The following is a 20,251-nucleotide window of genomic DNA, read 5'->3' as shown; positions in this document are numbered from 1 at the left end:
ATTATGTGAAAAATGCCAATAAGGAATCTTTCACATAATGTGACGTTCATAAAAACCTGGTTACACTGTTTACCTAACAATTGTTAGAAATTCTTACAACCGGCACATTAAGAGTATTTTGCCGTATTTTGGTCATTTTCAGTACTTCCTGGGCGCATTGATTTCACATAGCAATCCAATCCAAAATATCAACTTTTTAACTTTTCAATGATGGCTAGCTTGCTAACATTTATTGTTATGATTAACTGTCTTGGCTTTACTAGTTTTCGTACTTTCTTATCCTACTACAAGATTTTTTTGTGTTTTTAAGTAACTGCCACAAATAATTTTGAGTCCTTCCTTTTGCTTGATATGGACTGCTTGGTGGTTACTGTACATGATTACATAGATTAGAAATTATGGAGAATTTTCATAGAATGCATTTTCCTTGCTAATTAATTGAAACAACCTTGGCTAACGTTTGCATTTAATTTGTTTAATTTTGCAGTGTTTTTAGTGCTTTTGATCCCTTCCAGGATTCCCAGTGCAGTCCGGCAGACGCATGACTCAGGATTCTGGGGTGTGGCGTGATGTTTGGGAACATTGCCACCCCCCCCACCCCCCCAACCACCTCCATGTCTGCATGACCGGAGGTTACTGCAGTTCAACTTTCCCCAACACACACACAAATCATGTGAGATCACACAGCGTCTGACTGCAAGCAGCCAATCAGAGACAAAGTGCTGACTTGTGATCCCGGCCGGCACCCAATGGCGACAGAGGGGGGCGCGTTAAGCACCTGTGTGCTAACACGGTGAATGGGACATGTTTGCGATGCAACAGTCAGCACTCAACTATCCTGCGAGGGAACACACAAGGTGGTGCGTTTAAGGGCCCGTCCAAGAACTGGGGCGGTTGGAAATTTAAATAATGCATCTTAAGAAGACAAATAGTTGGAAGTATGAATATCACCCTTTATGAGTGCCAAATAAAAATACATTATTTACTCTCAACCACATAAAAAAAAACCATGACAGGATAGTACGTGTGTTTTTTTCCTTGCTTAAAAAACATTTTTTGATTAATTAGCCAATTTATTGGCAATGGTAATGGTTTCATTTTACTTGAACATGCATACAAGTTACAGTGGAATACACGATGTAATACAATTTGCAGTTATCCTAACTGATATTTCATGCAGTACATTTTGCGAGTGTAATAAGTTAGATATGTTTTATTCAGTATAATATATATATTTTTTTACAATTACAATACAATTCATACAATGCATTTTTATTCTTATTAGGATGAACTAATATTTATTATTAGGATTTCAATTGTGGCTTTTTAAAAATAATATATATATATTATAATATTAAAGTAATTATATTAGTTATATTAATTATGGCGATAGCACCATTTTATATTATATATACACTATTCAACCCTTTGTATTGACTCCTATAGAGCAGTTACATACAATAACCCGCACGGAAAACGTCTTAGATTTGGCAGAATCTGCACCAATTCCAGCTGGATTTCCTTTGACGGTCTGTTTGAATTTATTCCACCCACGCCGGGCGTGCCCACTCTGCTGTGATTGGCCACACATTCCGCCCCTCTGTGATGTCACAAAGGAACGATCGTACCACGCCTTTTCAAACCGAATGTTTTGAGTCATCTTAGATGTCTTTTGGATCTCACTTCCAAATGCAAAAACCTCGTTATGTGAATCTTTGGCAATGTTTCACACGAGAATACAACATTCTAACTACTTTTTCAGGTGAGAAAAGTGGAAAAAGAATATCAGGTTCCCTCCTTTGCAGTTTCCTCCCCTCACATCTGGCAACACTGATGACCTGGTTGACTTCTACAATAACACTCTGTCCTCTGTCTCAATTAACTATTAATAATTATTTTAAAATGCTACAATACTATATTTAATGATGATGTAGCATGTGTGTATGTATATATATATGTATATATATATTGTAAGTGTATATATGAGAAAGAATAATGTAACATAGTATGCATGTCTGAAATAAATTAAGTAAGAAATAATTAAATTAAATTAAGAAAGATAACACGAGGTCAACCAAATGGCCCCATTTGCACCCACTTTTGTTACCAAATAGAGTTCCACCTTAATGCAAATATTTGACAGTCTCATACTGCATCGCAATAACGCTATGCAAACCTTTCATGCAGAGTAGTTTGGCCTTGGAATTGAAGGTACATTTTATTTTGGAAAAAAAACAGTTAAATAAGCAACATGGATTGTACTGTATAAACATCTGTGCAACCAAAAAAAAAAAAAACAAGCACACAAGGAGGCACTTTACTGCCTTCTGCTGCCGTGATAGAGCAAACTAGCCTGCGACCAATCCCTGACTAGAATGATTTAATATTTATGGGATCTGTTGTAAGAATGCTTTACATAAAAGGAGAAGACACGGCCGCGATAAAGCAGAGGTGTTGAATGAATGAAGAGTCGTCTAGCAATCATTCACCCAAGCCAGTAGTGGTAAATAAAGGGGGGGGGGCTAAAGGACGTGATGGCACAGTTGACTGAACTTAATGACAGCCGGTGAAGAGCATCAGTCAATATATTATTTTTTTTTTTTTTACCATGAAATATTTGACTACATCTCTCGCAAGGGTTACAAGGCATGTACCACCTCGTTAGAAAAGTGTTCACATCCAATGTCTGATAATGTGGACTACAAAAACGCACCCATCGCTTGAAGCACGCATTTTGTACATCGAGTAAGTTTTTGCAGCATCCCGGCTTTCTGAATACATTCATCTGCCCCCCCCCACCGCGCCCGTTTTTTTAGGAAACATGAGTGAAGAAAGGGAAATAAATAGTGAAGCGGTCGGTTAGACGCCCAGCTTGTTGGCGATGGTCATGACTACTTTGAGGATGGGCATGAAGGCGGAGATCTCGCTGAAGTTGCTGCTGCTCACCACCTGCGTGTGGACCTCCAGGCCACGCTGGTAGTTCTGGCTCGCCACGCAGCGCCCGATTTCGTGGAGGCCGTTCAGGATGTTGTGGGAGAGCTGGGGGAGACCCGGTGGAGAGAAGAGATTTGAGGGACAGTCCGGGTCGGTGGCCAAAAAATGTCCCGGCTCGAGGATTAAATTGTGTGGAAAATTAGCCGGCTTTTAGTCGGCTTTTTCAAAAGAAAACTGAATCCGGTCCGTCATCCACGATCCTTATGTGAGACAAGGACTCTTCGAAGACAATCCAAACAGTCCAGTTGCGATCCATTCGGTGCCGTGAGAATATTAGGACTACATTTTGACAGCTATTGTCAAATTGGACCCGTTGTCAACATCACCAAAATTGAAATTATACCGTAGAACCCAAGTTAACGTCCTCCCTGGTTAGCGCATTAACTTCATTTTGGTTAATAACCAAAATTTTGACTTGGGTTGGCCCACTTGTGTAGCATCTAAAGTACAGTCCGGTTTGTTTACGCCACCATCTTGGATCACACACACACACACGAGATGAAATAGAAAAATACATACAACAATAAAAGCTAATTTTCGAACCTTCACTCACAGTACTGTGCGGGGTGTAATTGGAACACCGTTCATTCCTTTTCTACCGCTTATCTTCGCACCAATATGAATGAACTCTTCAAGACAAAACACTCACAATGTAATCTCTTTGAATGCAACACGAGTAGCAGCTATGGGAAAAGAAAGTGTATACTTTCCACCTTGTAGCGTTTGGCGACACAATGTGGCATTTACTTACCGACTGCTCTCTCAGCTTGTCGTACAGGCACCCCAAACGCTTGGCGGCATCATCGAGCTTCCTTTTCGTTTGCTGTAAACGACATGCGTTCGTAAATAAACACCACATGTAATGCGTCTCAGACAACGTAACGCTTTAGGAGATTTTACCGGGTCCCCCGCTGCAAGCTGGCACCGTTGCACCAGGCTGTCGAAGGTGGATTTCAGCACCATGTGTTCGGGGGGGATCTCCTTCTGCTCTACTCTCTCTGCTGGAAGCTGCTGGAGGAGCTGAGGAATGGGGGTGGGGGGGTAAGGTGTATGTAAGGTGTAATTTGCTCTGATGATAATACCTTTTCAGACACCTACCTGCACGCTGGGCTCCTGTGGGGCTCCAGGGGGCACCTGGGCGTGGTTGTGTTGTTGAGGGGCCTCCCCTGGGAAGCCCATGACGGGGGCAGTGATGGGGGCGGGTGGTGTGTAGTTGTCAGGAACCTGCTTTTGAACGTGGAAGAGTTACTTGAATAGAAAAATATGTATTTTCTTTGAAATTGCGAGGAGATTTTTTTTTTAGCAGATATCAATATACCTTCTTCTTTCTGGGTCCCCCTCGTACCGCTGGGGGGTCATTCCAGCCTTCTTGGGGCACTAAAGAAAAACACGTAAGTATTTCATGTGGGACCTTTCCCTGCCAATCTCATTGCTCACACACAAGCAGTCAGAGAAATAAAATTAAAAGCATTTCTGTTAGTCACAAGCAATTAAAAACAACAACAGCGACCTCTAGTGGATGGTTTAAAATGCCTCAATTCATGCCTTATTTTCTGATGTTCATACTTTTTGCAGCAATTAAAAGCAAAAAGCATACATGAGGCCGGAAAAATACACAATGCAGCTAATAAAGAAATAAAAAAGAACTGGTGTATTTCCTATTATGCCATAGGCATTCCTAACTGTCACCTTGGTCGTCACACTGAGAATTGAGCCAAGGAAAGAATCCTGCAAGTCACATTAGGCGGTAATGATGTGTGAGGAATCGGATCAGAAAGAAGAGCTCATAATTACATGACATCAGCAACATGGCACCAACCTGAAGGTGAAGGAGCCACGGCAGAGCCTGCAAAGGGCTTTGCACCAGGAGCTCCGGGTCCCCCTTGTGGGTAACCTGATCCGATAGGGGCATAGGGACCGCTCGCCATGGGGGGCATGGGCCCGTGGTTGTGGAGGCCCCCGGGGTACATGGGTACCGGCGCTCCGGGCTGGGAGCCGGTCGGCAAGGGACCTGGCGGCATGGAGGTTGGAGGCATAAAGCTCGTCGGAGGAACCCCTGGGCTGGGCATGGGGGGGAGCCCCCCCGGAGCTGTGGAGGAGGGCTGTAGCGGAGGTCCTGATAAGTTGGTGGCAGGCATAGAGGGGCCAGGGGGGGTGAAGGTGGAGAGTCCGCCCATGGGTGCAGGCTGGAATGGCTGATGAGGAGCGAAACCTAGAGAAGGCACAAGAATACTGTAAGCACACTAAAACGGCAACAATGAGAGATTAATTAACTTCTAGCCACACCTGGGGCTGTAGATGGATTTTGGGGGTATGTGGGTCTCATGGCCGCGCGGGTCCCACTGGGGGGTAGCATGTAAGAAGAGGGCGGCAGGCCTGGCTCGGAGCTACTTGGAGGAACTTGGGGCTTGAACACCGCTGATGTCGGCATGGGTGACTGCTGCTGCTGCTGATGTTGATGATGATGAGAAGGAAGGGGCTGATACTGATCCTGAGGTACCATCAAGAAAGAAACATGACAGGCAGAACAACACTAAGTATGTTGGAGCCATTCCACGGGAAAAACTGTCCCACTCCAGTCCTTTACCATAATCTGTGCATTCTGTGCAGGAGTATGAGCGGCAGCATTGGGCTTGGCTGTGTTGGCAGGCTGCCGTCTGCCTGCAGCCTCTCCTTGAGCGTGGAACAGTCTGTTTCGCAGCATTTTGATCCCGGTCTGGGAAGACGGAAGGCACAAATGTTCAAAGCAAATGCGGGAAAAACGGAGACAAGTGGCTTGAAAACTCACTTGATTGGAGTTCTCAGGAAGGTAGGCCATGGCTGTGGCCAGGCTGCCCTCTGCAGCCAGGATGCCGGCGTAGCAGGTCAACTTCTCGGCCAGGATGGGGCTCTGGACCGCCACCTCGCTGTTGCGAAGGCGCTCGATGGACTTGCGCAGCATCATGACTTTTTCTACCAGATCCTGGGCAACAAACACACAACAGAAGTCAGAGCGGGGTATTAAAAATTAATTAAAATTAACAGCAATAAAAGGCGATGCAGTCATCCCTTGTTTATCGTGGTTCGTTATGTCTGTGAAAACCCACGGTGAGGCAGCATTCAGCCACTATGGCCCCCCCACCTGTGGAACAGCCTGCCTGAGAGCCTCAGGACTGCGGAGACTGTTGATATTAAAAAAAAACGCACCTTTTTAATCAGGCTTTTAACTAATATTTTTTTAACTTTTCTTATGTTTTTATCTTTTTAGTCCTATTTTATGGGGGGCTTTCTTAGTATTTGTTTTTCCTTTTAATTGTGGTAATTGTTTTTAATTCTGTAAAGCACTTTGTCTTTGCAGGAAGAGTGCTATACAAATAAAATTGATTTTATTTAGATTTACATTTTTTTTTAAATTTTACCTCTAGACCAAGAGGAGAGGAGCAGTCCCTGTGCAAGGCCCAGCACTCCGCCATCCTCTCAATGTTTCCAGAACAGATGTAGCACAGACAGGCCTGCAGACAGCGTTTCTCCGTCCCCTCTCGCTCCAAACGGCCCCCAAGTGTATCTATCAACAAATACAAGGTGATACAAAGTCACAGTCCCGTATAGTTCCTCATAAAAAGACGAGCTGCAACGTACCGCACAGATGTGCAAATTCCTCTGGGTAAGCGTAGGTGAACAGGGCAGCCAGAGCCTCCTTCCAGTTGTCCAGCTCACAGCTTTGCACAATGTCTCTCCAGTTCTGGGTCACCACTGACGATATAAGCTGCACAAAAGTAACAGTTGTTAACATCTCGCCTGCGGGTGAAACAGGATCATTCAATTCTCACCATGGAGATGCTGTTCTTTTGCTTGCTCAGGTACTTCTGCTGCGTCTTCTTGAGCAGCTCCTCGCCGCCGCTGATGGACAGCAGGATGGCTTCAGCGTAGCGGCCATCGCTCAAGCACAAATCCACAGCTCCCTCAAAGTTGCCCACCAGCAGCGCTTGGCTTATCAATCCGTCTGTGTCTATGGGAAAAGGACACGACTCATTAAGACATCCGATCGCCGCATGGAATCACAAGGGGTGGATTTTTACCGCATGAAACCGGGATGTGGAAGTTTTCTTTTGGACTCTGGTTGAAGAAGTCAGCAGGTGAAACAGAGCCCGATGTCGTGCCATCAGCGGCTGCATCCGCTTCTTCAGACCTCTGTAAAAGTACGGAGTAAAAGTGTCGGTAACTTAATTCAAACACTAAAAATGGACGTGTATGAGCTGCAGACCTGAGCAGAAAGCTGCAACATCTTTTTGGCCAAGTCCTCGGCGTCCACGGCATGTCCGTTGGCTTGGAAATTCTTACCCAGGCATTTGGAGATCTGGCAATTGGATTCAAAAGATGCTTATTTCCACCATTTGGGATTATTTGTAAACAATGATACAAAAACATTTATATAATATCATTTACTGTACAACTGTGGTTCCCAGACGATTTAAAGCCATGTAGCCCTTCAGACATTTGATCTGAAGCCATGGACCCCCTAGTCCTGTACACTTTATAAACATAAAGTTTAACTTTAACTTTATTTTAACTTGAAATATTGACAATAATTCATTCATTTTCTACCGCTTATCCTCATGAGGGTCGCGGAGCCTATCCCAGGTGTCTTTCAGGCGAGAGGCGGGGTACACCCTGGACTGGTGGCCAGCCAATCCCAGGGCACATATAGACAAACAACCATTCACACTCACATTCATACCTATGGACAATTTGGAGTTGCTAATTAACCTAGCATGTTTTTGGAATACCCTGAGAAAACCCACGCATGCACGGGGAGAACATGCAAACTCTGCAAAGAGATGCCCGTGGGTGGAATCGAACTCGGGTATCCTAGCTGCATGGCCTGTGTCGTATGTTGATGAAGTTTCACATGATCACTGATAGATCAGTAATCATCCTAGAGTACATATCTTTTATTGCAGTGTAATGTTGGCATCATTCTGTTTGAATATGTTGAATTTCAGCTTCACTTTTTAAAAAAATGTAGTTTAATCTTGGAGATCAAACACTCTTAATTCACAATATAATCATCTAACTTACATATTTGTTCATATAATGCACACAGAGAAATGAACAACTGAGACAACAGAATACCTTCTTTTCCAGGTCATCCTTGCTGAAACCCAAGAGTCTCAGGAATTTTATGCGAACCTCATCTTCAAAATTCACCTGCGGTAAAAAGACATGAGTGAATTTGCTTGTGTCCACATCTTGGGAGCCTGCGTGACCTACCAGGAGGAACTTCCATATGTCCTGCTCGGCCTCCGACTTGGCAGTGTGGATCTTGGCCTGGCAGTAACTGTTGAAGGAACCTGACTGCAGGGCCACCTGGAGCTCCCTGGAGCGCTGCAGGAACTCCGTCTCCGTGGTGACCTGGCTGATAAACACCTGTCTGGGGGAGCCTTGGGGGCTCTGCACTGGGGTCGGCTTTGGGTTGTCAAATGTTATCAGCTTACCGCCGAACTGAGACAAAAACAAATACTGCATCAGCCGTGCCTTTGCATGGAATAAATACTATTAAGTACTTTTTTAAGCTTTACGCTTACCGCAAAGGAGGCCCCTACTGGCCTCCGCACCCACTTAGGGGGCTTCCTCAGAGGGGGGACAATGGTGTCCTGTACTGCAGGCTGAAGAACCTGCAGTGGAGGAAGAACCTGCCCCGTACCAAAGGGATCCATTGTATCAAACGATGAAGATATCTGTAAATAAAGAGTGTTAAAACGCATCCCCTGGGGAGTAAAACATGCCGACTCTGCTTGCAACCTTATCTGCGGTGCTTTGCTGCTGAGCCTTCAAGCTCCCTCCCATCACAGAGTAAACGGTGATTCTTCCGTCGAACGAGGCAGTCGAGAGCAGAGCGGGGTTCCTGGGACACCACTGGACGTCGAAGCACCACTGGTTGGTTGTGGGAAGCTCGTAGATGACCTGAAGGGAAAACATTCTGTTGTCCTAAAAATACATTAAACCTCAATATTCCCGGGAACAAGAACGTATCCTATCCATTCAGAGCCATCCCAAACTTCTTTCATGGCTCACTTCCAAATGTGCAAACCTCATTATCTGAAACTTTAGCATCGTTTAACACAAACATTTATAGGTCAGAAAGGTGGAAAAAGCATAATATGTCCCCTTTAAGGTGGCCCCACTGTATAAAAGAGCAACTGATTAAGTTAATATACCTCTCCAGTGTTGGGATTCCAGCAGAGGATACGGTTGTCCTTAGCACTACTGAGTAGGAGCTCAGAGTCAGCTTGGCTCCAGGAGATGGACAGAATCCCTCTGAAGGAAAAACAGCAGTCAGTCAGTCTTTTTATGCAAGATTTCTTTATCCCCTCAACTTCGGCCAAACACAAAAAGCACCGCCTCACCGCGTGTGATTCTCGAGCACTTTGAGAGGTGAGGTGGCAAAACGCAGGTCCCACATCTGGATGACGGGGAGGCGGTCGTCCTCTGAGGCCAGCACCAGCTGAGTGGCCACATCGGGGTGCCAGAGCATCCCGGAACAGTGCATCTGGACACAGACAGATTTCACATCACTTATTTGCACAAACTTTTCTCTCATGTAGGTCTGAAGTGGCACTGGGCCAAGAAACTGTTGTATTCCACGTGACCACGGAACCAAGTGTGGCACTAGACCACCAGATCCATCAGTTATGAAAAAGCCTTTTTCGGATTACTTGATCAAAATCAAACATTTTCAGTTGAATACTTGATTCCTAAAATATTCCATAGCTTCTGAGTTTAGCCTGTATACATAGTACAGATAAATTGAGAAATATTGTCATGTATTACTCTTGTGACGTCCCGATTGATGGATTAACTGCGTTGGAGACACAAACCCTGTTGCTGTGGTCGCTGATCTTGATGATGGGCTCGTTCTTCCTCAAGTCCCACACCACGGCTTTGCCACTGGGGTTGGCAGAGGCCAGGATGTGCTGCACCTGCCGGTTCCAGGACACCACGCTGATGTCCTCTGTGGGCTGGAAATACGACAAAGGAGGCGGTCACTTGAAGTTCTAAAACAAAATTGCACCAAGGATATTTTCACCTGTGCTTTTGCTCCTGGCGTCATAGGACTGCTGAAGTTGTTCAGGTCCCAAATATAAATCTCGGAGTCGTTCGCTCCGGATGCAAGTAGATTGCTCTGAGGGAAAAAAAATAAGCGGCAGTTACTCACGACAAGTCAGAAATGACTGTTTTGTGTAAAAACAGACCTGGAAAGGGTTGAAGTCCAGCGCTCGCACGGGTCCTGCGTGTTTGTCGCACTGTCCCACCACGGCCTCCGCTCCGGAACCCACAATAGACTCGGGGTCATAAACGGTTAACGTGCCGTTTTCGCTACCACCGACCAGCCTGCCTCCTGCGCCATCTGCTCCCATTCCGAAATTAACCCATACAAGACTGTGCAACCTATGGAGAGCGAGAGATCACATTGTTAACCGCCAGGGTTTCCAATCATCACCTCGTCAAAAAACATTAGAACTGACGGCTGTGGCTGTAGGTGACTTCCTGATGCACAAGATGGCAGTTGCTGCATTTGAAGTGATAAGATAAGTGATAAGATAATAACACGTTTAAAGTTTAGTAGTGATATAATGTTATTATATCTAGCAGGAAGTGTGCCTCCTTTAATATGGTATGTTGTATTTTTGACCATTGGTGTTTGGCGACACCTGGTGGACACAATTATTCACTGGATGAAAAAAAGAAATCAGAACATGCATATTACTAAACATTAGAGCTGCTTTCTATATCAAATTACAACTACACTAATGGTCAATAGAACATCTTTTTTCAGCCTCCAATATCGGTATCGCAACTCTCCCAAAAATCCCCCATGAGTCAGACTCTAATGCAAGCATAAAAATAAGTTTGATGCCACATAAGGTTGCTTTATAGGGTCTATGGCCGTCATCACACTTGGCCTATTTGCCATCGCTGGTTTCCTTTCAGTGGTGGCGTGCACAATGACAGCTAACTTCCAAGATTTTGTGCCACGTTCACAGCACACGGTTTACCTGTTGGGGGTGCACAGTGAGCCTTTTAGCTTCATGTCCAAGGAGGGGTCAGCAAAATCCATCTCAAATATCTCAAGGGCCGCTGTGGTGTTGAAGGAGGCATCAAGCTGCTGTGCTGATGTGCCTGTAGAGAATGAAGTACTCAGCCAACTTGTCGGGGCAAGCGAGTACTCGGAGAATTATGCAGATTGTGGTTTTGTACCTAAAGCCAGGCAGATGGGATGGTGCCCGGCTGGACTCCAAGCCTGCTGGGCAGTCCTCTGGATCTCCTTCAACCTCATTTTTCCTGTACAGTACTGCACCTTTTAACGGTAGACAGATAAATGACACAATGTGATGTTTTAATGACTTATTTTATGTTTATTAGAGTTATTAATGATCTGCACCCGCAACTCATTGTGTTGCTCGCCTTTATGTGATTAAAGAGCTCACACCCACTCTTGACAGCCAAGAGGGGAATTCTGCAAAAATGCTGACCAACTGGCGAGTGGTAATAATAGCTACAAAACGTCTGATATGCTAATAATATCACCCCTCGTCTTGTAAGTGGGATAATTTCTGCCAACGACCGGAAAATGCATCCTATGATTTCCTACCATAATTATGTAGCATTAGCTAAGATAACCTAGTATCGATGCTAGTTAGCACTAGCTTCTCACACACTCGCTAAGTGTTGCACATAACGTCCTTTTGTCGTCATTCTCGGAAACAGGATATTATCACTGACACACTTATTTGAGAAATGTTTCACATATTGTGTATAGTAGCGAATACAGTCGCAAAGAGCTAGCATAATTCCAAGCTAAAGCTGAACAGACTTTGCGGCTAACGACAAGCAGTCTAGCAAGCTAGGAACCAACACCGATTGCGATTGCGCAATGAGAATAAGGACTAGTCCGTAAATGGGTGTTTACTCGCAGCAGAAAATGCATTAATAATTCATTTGTCTGCTACTTACAACCTGAATCCAGCCCGGAGAGCCCACACCAGCGCTGACTTGACGTTATCCACAGCCAAGCTAATAGTTTAGCCGCAGGTATCCAAGCCAAGCGTTGCCGTGTCGATCTTCAGCTACGGTGGCCGACTTGCACCAAAATTTGTTACCCTGCTTTAACGCACCACTAAAAATATGACGGTATGGTTATTATTAAATCTTATTATTTTTTTTTTTTTCAAACTAAGACCATTTCGTAGGTTCATCCTGAACCCCAACAAAATTATTAACATAAATAATGACATGAACACATAATTGTTAGCATTTTATTCTTGACAGTAATATATGTACACGTAGACTAGGACTTTAGCATTTATATTTCATAATGCTTGACTTCTTCTGGCTGTTTTTCAGGATCTCCACCTTTCTCCAAGTACAGGTCATTGTAGGGATATTGCTTCGGTGCCTGGAACATTAGAGAAAAAGCATAGAATCAATGTGTAAGTAAAAACTCAGATATTAAAACAACAATGCACGCTGTCAATTTTAATGTCTGCAAGTTGAGGTATGTATTTTATATAATTTACTGACAAAGACACCGTTCATGTAAAATGTATTAGATACAGGATTGGCACTGAAAGTTTTTTGATGCGAGAATCAAGAGTAATATGTTTATGCCTAGAAATTAAATTTTGTTGTACCACTTTTGACTAAGTTACAACTTTTTTCTTACACTACCAGTTTTTGTTCTTGTAAAATTATGTAACTTTCAAAATTTCTCATAAAGCCAAAAAAGGCCAGCATTGTTAGTCCAGTTATGATAGTAAAATTACAACTTTACTTTCTGTCTTTACTTACAACAGCTTGGTAACTGGGAAATTTCTCCCCAAGGTAGAACATGAACAACATGAAGCCGATGAAACCGAACAGCTGCTTGCACATGGTGGACCAGGATGCTGGTGTGGGAGATGTATCCACACGGTTCCTGATGAACGTGTCGAAATGCCAATGTATCTAAACGGGGGGTAAAACAGCGAAAGCTTGACTTCTAAACACAGCTTCAATGTGTCAAAAAATGCAGGATGTTAAAACTGCAATTTTTTACCGGCTCCCCCCAGTTCCTCCTCAGGTCCGGGTGGTCCCATTGATACCAGGGGTCTCTCTCATGCTGTGATCGGTCTGGAAGTTTTGGATAATCACCATACCTGCAAAAACACAAACAGTGCACTGTATTTGTAGCTTAGGTTTGTCATAGAAAACATTCATTAACATTATATTGGTTGAGGTTGAGTCACCAATATTAAGATGTATCATAATCAAACTTGCTACTAGAAAAACAAGTGCATTAAATGCGACTGTGCGTGATAGAATTCGGCAAAACAAACCGTACCCCTCTCCATTGTCAGGATGAGGCTCATAGTCGTCAACAGTCATGTTGTACTTCTTTGCTGCAGCAGCCCTCTCCTCGGCAGTTTTCGGGTACGGGCCAGGTAAGTCATCCTTGGCAGCACCGGAGGCTAAAGCAATAAAAATGAACACATACACTATGATTCAAGACGCATTCTGACTATAACTTTGTCTGCCTTCATCCCCATCACACTGTAGCCTGCCAAGCTAACTGAAGCAATGGTTAGCATGTCAAGGTTACGTCTATTTAGCATTTAAAACTTACCATAAAACTCATATATGTGAGTAAAATAATTAAAAAACACACGGATAAATGCGACACCGCAACTGACCTGCCCTGGATCCGGACAGCAGTCCTGAAATACCGGGCCCTCGCCCTTTTGAAAGAACTCGGGCCCACTGTCGGAAACCAACGACAGCCATGTTGTTTACTGGCTGCTGTAGCGGAGGAGAAGTGCGCATGCGCGGAAGAAGGCAAGTACGGGTCTTCATGAGGGCCATAATCTGTATAACGATATTAAGAAACATTATATTATAACTTTCACTTTGTGTTGTTTAACCAACAAACTTATATTAATTGAAGTTAAGGTCTCAAGCTCAATTTTGAATACACATTGAAATTAATGTATATTTCATTTTAAACTGGATTCTCAAAATCCAGAAAGCTTTCTGTGCGGGTCATAGTGTGCTCTATAGAGTCCACATCTCAATACAAAGGGCCGAAAAATGAGCATAATAGGTATAATGCGTATCAATTAACCAGTTTCCTGTCTTTTTTATTATTATTCTCTGTTTCTTAAGGCTAATTAAAGACAAAAGACATTTTTTATTCATTCATATTTATTTCAGATAGAGACACCAACATATCAAACAGTGGCTGAAGGAAAGTTTTTCTTCAGAGTGAATGCACGAAAGCTCCGAGTCCCCTTCCTATTCCCATCAGATCCATCTCAGTTGCACACGTGCATTGGCTGAGGGACCGTCACTCCGCCACCGCTGATAAACCTGATGAAAGTCCATCTACACAAGCTGTGCAATATCCTTCTCCACTTTATCGATGGGGCAGTGAAGTTCATACCTGCAGCAAAGTGAAAACACCGATCCGATCTGAGAATGCACCTATAGGACGCCTTTAAGAAGGTGCACAGCCTTACCTGCGGAAGGGCTCGCCCTCTGCGGTGATTAGAAACTTTTCAAAATTCCATCGGATGTCATTGACGGTGATGGGTGACCAGTAGAATTTCTTTAAGTCTCCAATGACAGGGTTGACAAAGGGTAAATACTCCTGGAAAAACAATTAAATATGAATTATGAATACAGATGAATATTACAGAGTAGAAAAGCAGTACAGTACCTTCAGGAAGGTGAAGAGCGGCTCTTCGTTTGCTCCATTCACCTCCACTTTAGCGAAGATGGGAAACTTTGGCACAAATCCCCCTCCGGGTCTCACGTACTTAAGGATGTTTAAGGTTTCATGATTTACCTCTGAAAAAAATAAACAAAGAGGACTGTAACGTTGAATGAGTGTCCAGAGAGTGAAGTAGGTGCCTACCAGGGGATTGAAGGCCAAACTGGTTGCAGGAGAAGCCCAGCACAGTGAAGTTAAGGTCACCAAACATTTCCATGAGTGCATTCAGTCGATGGTACTAAGAGATCATACAAACACGTGAACACGCATGTAACAGGGATTCCTTGTAAACAACACTTCAGCATATTACCTCCTCTATGGTCGACCCTCAGAAGGTGGCGACGTTCACGACGAGAAGCACCTTCCCCCGGAAGTTGCTGAGTGGAACCGTCACTCCATCCAGCGTCTCAGCAGAGAAATCATAAATTGATTTATAGGCCATGTTAGGATTTTAGCTTGTATAAGGGATAGCGCTCGGGACAGAGTGAGCTGTTCACTCAGCGATCCTCACTGACATAACATGGGTCAGCAATTGTTCAGCATGGTTGGCTTCATTGTTGGGGCTGGAGGTGGGCTAGCTTTGTTTAGGAGGGCTGGGACTTCCACTTAGAATGCAAACAGAATGAAAATAAATGCACGCTCTTTTAGTGGTTTTGTTTTCCATATCGGAAGTTACTGAGAACCCTGGAATTTCTCACTTTAGATGGTTTCATTTAGCATATATCACTTTGTTTTGGTTACTAAGGTGATTGTTTGCAACATATTTAAAGAAATAAAAATAAATAGATTTCTAAACCTATTGTCGGCTATGGAAATGATACAACTGAGGTCAATAACAAGCTTTTTATTGTGAGCCAATAATGGCTACTGGTGCATTCACGGCCACCCGGAACGCTCAGACTCTAGACTCTAGAACGCAACATGTCAAAAGGAACACATCAGGGCTACAATATATAGTTTATAGAAGGTCTATGACTAAAGTTTTTTATAATGATTTATAGATTTATAACGAATAAACAAAATAATCACACTCCTGACACACCTCAAATGTTTTTTTTTTTTTTGTTTTAATTTAATGGAAGCAAATTAAAGACTACCGTACACCTGACACATATTTGGCATGTAAGCTCACTTTTTGAACAGTAGGTGGCGGTAATGCAACTCTAATCAGAATACCAAAGAAGAAGAATATCTAGACGACGAAGAAGAAATGTTAATACATACACTACAGTAAAGCTGTACTTTTAAAAACAGCTTTTGATAAATGATTCAAGCTGAAATGGAGGACGAGGAGAAAACACGAACGTGAGTGATGAACTGGTCATCTTTAAAAGCATTGGCTGTCACATTAGCTTAGCCTAAACGTCAACTTTTCTTATGTTTAAAAGCTAGTGTGAAAGTGTATGCTAATTAAAAGGCTAGCTAACTGGCTAGCTAGCAAGTCTAACATTCAGCACTTATTTAAAAGTGTACCTTCTGAAAGTTTGCAGTGAAAGTTCATGTCATAAAGTAATGCTTTTACTCCTCCAGCAGATGTCGCCTTTTGGATTTACCCTGGGAGGATGTCCTAGTCGTACATATTTTATCCTGTTTACCCGTCAGACAGCTTCTCAGCTTGCAAAGAGTTAGCAAGAAGTTCCGAACGCTCATCCACCTCTATTTCGCCAAATGCAGGAGTTTTGATCCAGTAAGTGTATTTAACTTTATAATTACAACATTCACAGTAAAACCAGAGCTGGTTAAAGTGCTATGGGACAGAGTTCCCAAACCACTGGGCCGTAAAACACATTCAGGCGCAACAGAAAATAAATTAAATGTATTTGTAAATTGAAATAATGTGTTTTTTCAAGTGAAAAGTGAAGTTTTCTCACTGGGGCAACTGGAATAATTACAGAATATACTTAACATAAGATTTTGTTGGTTTAGAATGTATTAATTTTTTTATTAGCAGGTTAAAGACCTGGTGGTGCCATCAAATAGGTGAAAAGCAGCCCTAAGATGTAATATATAAATAGGTACAACACAAAAAAATTATTTGTATTTCATTCACTAATAATATTATTCAAAAATGGCATCGGCAAAAATGGTATTATTTATTTAATTGGACTATATAATTCGATTACTACAGCTGTAGGGAAAACTTGTAATGAACGTTGCACTTTGCACAGGTTCAACTGTCCATTCCCAAGGAGGCCTTTAGCGTCATGTTGAAGGACAACACAGTTCTACAGAAGCTGTCCCTTCAGAGTTGTTCCCACTGGCTGACAGACGACGAGCTACTCCCGGTCCTCAGCCAGAACCAGCGTCTCGTCAGCGTGGACATGACCGACTGCGTCCGTCTGACCCGCCGCTCTCTGGTGGCTTTGTCTTTGACCCGCTGCCTACACCTGCAGCATCTCACTCTGTCGCAGTGCAGCTTCGTGGACGGCCTGTCCCTGCGCAGCCTGGCCGACTACTGCGGGGCGCTGCGCTCCGTCGACCTCACCGGATGCTGCCAGCTGAAGGACGACGCCATCTGCTACCTGGCCAAGAAGTGTGCAAAGTTAACCTTTCTTTCTTTGGCTGTCAATGAAAATATCACAGATGAGTCTGTGGAAGAGGTGGCCAAGAACTGCAGGAGCCTCGAGCATCTGGACTTGAATTGTTGCCTGCGTGTCAGGAACCAGTCCATAAGGTAAAACTGTGGTTTTTGTTTCTTAACTTCAACATTACACTCACAGCATGTCATCTAATGCAATAGCAGACCTGCCATCATGCGTGCACTTTTTGGCTTTTTTTGTACTCGGCGCATTTAAAATTTGACTTTTTCATACCATGGTATAACTTGAAAACGGTAACTGGCCCATGCCTGCATATAAGGTACCCTCAATATAAAATAAATTGATTATATATTATTATTAAATAAGTAACGCATATTATTACTAAAATGGGGGTTTAGGGACCCCTGATCTAATGCTAATGCTGTGTTCACAGGACCCTCGGAGAGTATTGCCCCAAGCTGCAGTCCTTGAAAGTGAAACACTGTCACCAGGTGACGGAGTCCAGCTTGGAGCCTCTACGCAAGCGTAACGTGCGCATCGATGTTCAGCCGCCACTGGAGAGGGTGCTGCTTTCGCACATTATGAGATACACTCCTTTTGTCAATCTACAGGTATAAAGCTGTAATTTACACTTGTTGATCATGTGTATGTTTTTGGATTCCGGAAATGTACTTTTTGCTCAGGTTAAACATTTTTAATATAATCTTGACAAAAACTCAAGACAACCCTTGTGAGGATAAGCGGTAGAAAATGAATGAATTTAGTTTCATTCCTTCCTGACCCTCAGTGCACCCTTTTCTCTGTGCACCATTGTTTTAATGTGCCTTTTTCACAAATGACTTTCTTCTAATTTGTCACTGGCTGTATTGGCATTAAGGCTCGGTGTCGCAGTGCCAGTTTCTCCTTTTTGGCATGCACATGACAGCATGCCAATGAGATTTCAAAGTATCTTTTAAACCCTGTGATGCAAGGATAGCTGAGAATACATAACAGAGCCAATCATAAAGAATAGAAATACCGTGGGTGTCTAAAAGATGCTACAATAGTTGCTTGGTGAAGTCCTTTTATAAAGCTTTGGAGAGTTTATTTAAAGTAAGATTGGATACAATATCCCACTACATTACATTAAGCTACAGAAACGTGCATCAAATGCAAGTTGCAACTACCCCCAAGGAAGATTTTTAGTTTCGATTACTTGTTATGTTGGTTTGACACAAAATAAAATAATTATAAAAAATAATATTTGCTTTTTTGCTACTCTTCCCTTCGTACTTGCAAAATGTTTGGTCATATTTGCCAGAAAAACGCTTTATGCGACCACAATTTACCCCTCAAAACACCTAAAATGGCAAAAAACCCAAAACTGTGTTGTTCATGTGTCCTCCAGCCAGCAGAGGTCAGCGTTCAGCCATAGTCACAGTTTCAACTTTGCTGACACTATGCTTTCATGCTGGCCCCTATAATGCAAAAAGTGACTTTTTGGGGGTCTTGCAAGATAAGTAATAAGTGACACAATCAGAAATGAGAAAAATCTATCTTCTCCCTCACATTTTCTGCTTCTTTAAAAGAAGAGGCACTCAAACAGATGCTTGAATTTTGGATTTTCGGGATGAGCTAAGCCTTCACTACACGTCTTAAAATAAAGCATTGCAACTATCTGTCAGTCATCTACAGATGTGGGAGCTGTTAGCTTGATTGTTTAGTTTTTCTTTAGCAAATAGCCTAACCTAGCATGATATTGCTATTAAAATGGGACTAGCAACTGTTAGCACTGTAGCTCACAAGAGGTACAGTGAAAACGTAGGTAAAAAGTGGATGAATTGCAAAATAGACATGGACAAACACAGATCATTAGCATTAAAGCTACAGCCATGTTCCCAATCGGGCTTATTTCTCAGACCTGTCCACATCGGAATCATCTTGGGGATTAAAAAAAATTCACAAAAAAAAAAAAACCTCCCATTCACAGCGGTGGGGTCCTGGAGATGCCACTCTGAATTAGCCCTCGGCCCAATTTGTTGTTACTTCATTAACCGACCCGCAATTTTTATTACACTGGTGGGTGGCAGGTTGTGACCCCTCAACATGCTTACATTTGCCCGCTTCTATTTCCTGGAAATAAAAGTCTTTCCAGAGAGGAATCCTTTGCTCCATGATGCTTTGGACTCATCAGAGGAGATTGTAGGTGGCTTGGTTCCTATCTTCCTCCACAACGCCACTAATATCCACAGGGGAGAAAGCTGCATCTACTAGATGGAGCCGTGGAGATCAGTTCACCAAATAGAGATAAGGACTGTAGTGGATCATCAGGAAGTCTCGGTGTTATCTTTTCGGTTCCTTAACAATCATTTAGCCTTGAGTACATCAGTCTCAGTGAGATGGTGGAATCCCTAAAGTTCTGCTTTTGTACCCTTGACTTTACCGGATTACATGGAAAAGAAACCATGACCCCCAAAAAGTTGCATACGGGTCAGAATGCTGAGAATCATAATTCCGCAGACCCTTTTATTACAGACAGTTTTCCCCGTTGAAAGGTAGTCCTTAGTCCACATTAAGAGGCCTGGTGGGCTCCTTGCCAATGTGTCCGGGGTCCGTCAATTAAGCAAACACAGAGCAATCTGTGGCCGCTGAAAGAGATCCTCTGGGCCAGATCCCTGAGCCGAGAGACGTCCTTTTGTTCCCGGGCATGTTTCACATAGTTTCCAAGCCCAGATAAGCGCTACCTTCATGAAACCGTGCTTTATGTGTGCCCACTGTAAACGGGACAGGGGAGCGCTGTTGTCGAAAAGGCAATCCCAAACTGCAGATTAGGTGGTCCTGCGTGGGGCCAAGGCAGGGCAGGGCCATCCATGTGCCCACCCTTGGTCCTTTTCTCCCATACAAAGCAATTTCATTTCATGAAATTTGATTTAAATAATAATAGTAATACATT

The 20,251-nt window shown here is 43.3% G+C and overlaps 4 protein-coding genes across 8 annotated transcripts; 1 reads left to right on the top strand and 3 right to left on the bottom strand.

Moving 5' to 3' along the window:
* Positions 1-2,045: 2,045 nt before the first annotated feature.
* Positions 2,046-12,138, bottom strand: sec31b (SEC31 homolog B, COPII coat complex component). 4 transcript variants are annotated; one of them, XM_058061021.2, is made up of 27 exons: positions 11,989-12,138; positions 11,233-11,332; positions 11,031-11,154; positions 10,227-10,422; positions 10,061-10,156; positions 9,852-9,992; positions 9,381-9,523; positions 9,192-9,291; positions 8,776-8,937; positions 8,559-8,711; positions 8,245-8,475; positions 8,107-8,181; positions 7,238-7,330; positions 7,053-7,164; positions 6,804-6,982; positions 6,613-6,739; positions 6,393-6,538; positions 5,783-5,956; positions 5,582-5,710; positions 5,281-5,485; positions 4,814-5,206; positions 4,684-4,722; positions 4,313-4,371; positions 4,093-4,218; positions 3,895-4,014; positions 3,746-3,817; positions 2,046-3,039 (listed from the first exon to the last, which is right to left on the bottom strand). In XM_058061021.2, exons 2-27 carry the CDS (start codon positions 11,309-11,311, stop codon positions 2,860-2,862), a joined length of 3,654 nt encoding a protein of 1,217 aa, XP_057917004.2. In that variant the 5' UTR covers positions 11,312-11,332; positions 11,989-12,138; the 3' UTR covers positions 2,046-2,859. The 4 variants fall into 4 exon arrangements, with proteins under 4 accessions (XP_057917004.2, XP_057917003.2, XP_057917005.2 ...); XM_058061020.2 differs by having other exon boundaries at positions 2,047-3,039; positions 4,093-4,221; XM_058061022.2 differs by lacking the exon at positions 4,684-4,722 and having other exon boundaries at positions 2,047-3,039; positions 4,093-4,221; positions 11,989-12,137.
* Positions 12,139-12,276: 138 nt separating this feature from the next.
* ndufb8 (NADH:ubiquinone oxidoreductase subunit B8) lies at positions 12,277-13,844 on the bottom strand. The gene is made up of 5 exons (XM_058061056.2): positions 13,704-13,844; positions 13,355-13,481; positions 13,070-13,169; positions 12,823-12,978; positions 12,277-12,430 (listed from the first exon to the last, which is right to left on the bottom strand). The coding sequence occupies exons 1-5, from the start codon at positions 13,831-13,833 to the stop codon at positions 12,338-12,340; spliced, it is 606 nt and encodes a 201-aa protein (XP_057917039.2). The 5' UTR covers positions 13,834-13,844; the 3' UTR covers positions 12,277-12,337.
* Positions 13,845-14,204: 360 nt separating this feature from the next.
* On the bottom strand, positions 14,205-15,303 carry gpx9 (glutathione peroxidase 9). Its single transcript, XM_058061058.2, has 5 exons — positions 15,090-15,303; positions 14,924-15,017; positions 14,726-14,856; positions 14,526-14,656; positions 14,205-14,449 (listed from the first exon to the last, which is right to left on the bottom strand). Exons 1-5 carry the CDS (start codon positions 15,219-15,221, stop codon positions 14,392-14,394), a joined length of 546 nt encoding a protein of 181 aa, XP_057917041.2. The 5' UTR covers positions 15,222-15,303; the 3' UTR covers positions 14,205-14,391.
* A 647-nt stretch (positions 15,304-15,950) lies between these two features.
* On the top strand, positions 15,951-18,527 carry fbxl15 (F-box and leucine-rich repeat protein 15). Of its 2 annotated transcripts, none has more exons than XM_058061053.2 (4): positions 15,951-16,084; positions 16,313-16,466; positions 16,948-17,453; positions 17,753-18,527. In XM_058061053.2, exons 1-4 carry the CDS (start codon positions 16,044-16,046, stop codon positions 17,934-17,936), a joined length of 885 nt encoding a protein of 294 aa, XP_057917036.2. In that variant the 5' UTR covers positions 15,951-16,043; the 3' UTR covers positions 17,937-18,527. The 2 variants fall into 2 exon arrangements, with proteins under 2 accessions (XP_057917036.2, XP_078644856.1); XM_078788730.1 differs by having other exon boundaries at positions 15,969-16,084; positions 16,310-16,466.
* Positions 18,528-20,251: the final 1,724 nt, after the last annotated feature.

The sequence above is a fragment of the Doryrhamphus excisus genome, unplaced genomic scaffold (genome assembly GCF_037039965.1).
Source record: "Doryrhamphus excisus strain RoL-2023G ecotype Guam unplaced genomic scaffold, RoL_Dexc_Guam_v1.1 HiC_scaffold_24, whole genome shotgun sequence".
Taxonomy (NCBI): domain Eukaryota; kingdom Metazoa; phylum Chordata; class Actinopteri; order Syngnathiformes; family Syngnathidae; genus Doryrhamphus; species Doryrhamphus excisus.
Note: the sequence above shows the minus strand (reverse complement) of the source record. Positions and strands in the feature narration are given on the sequence as shown.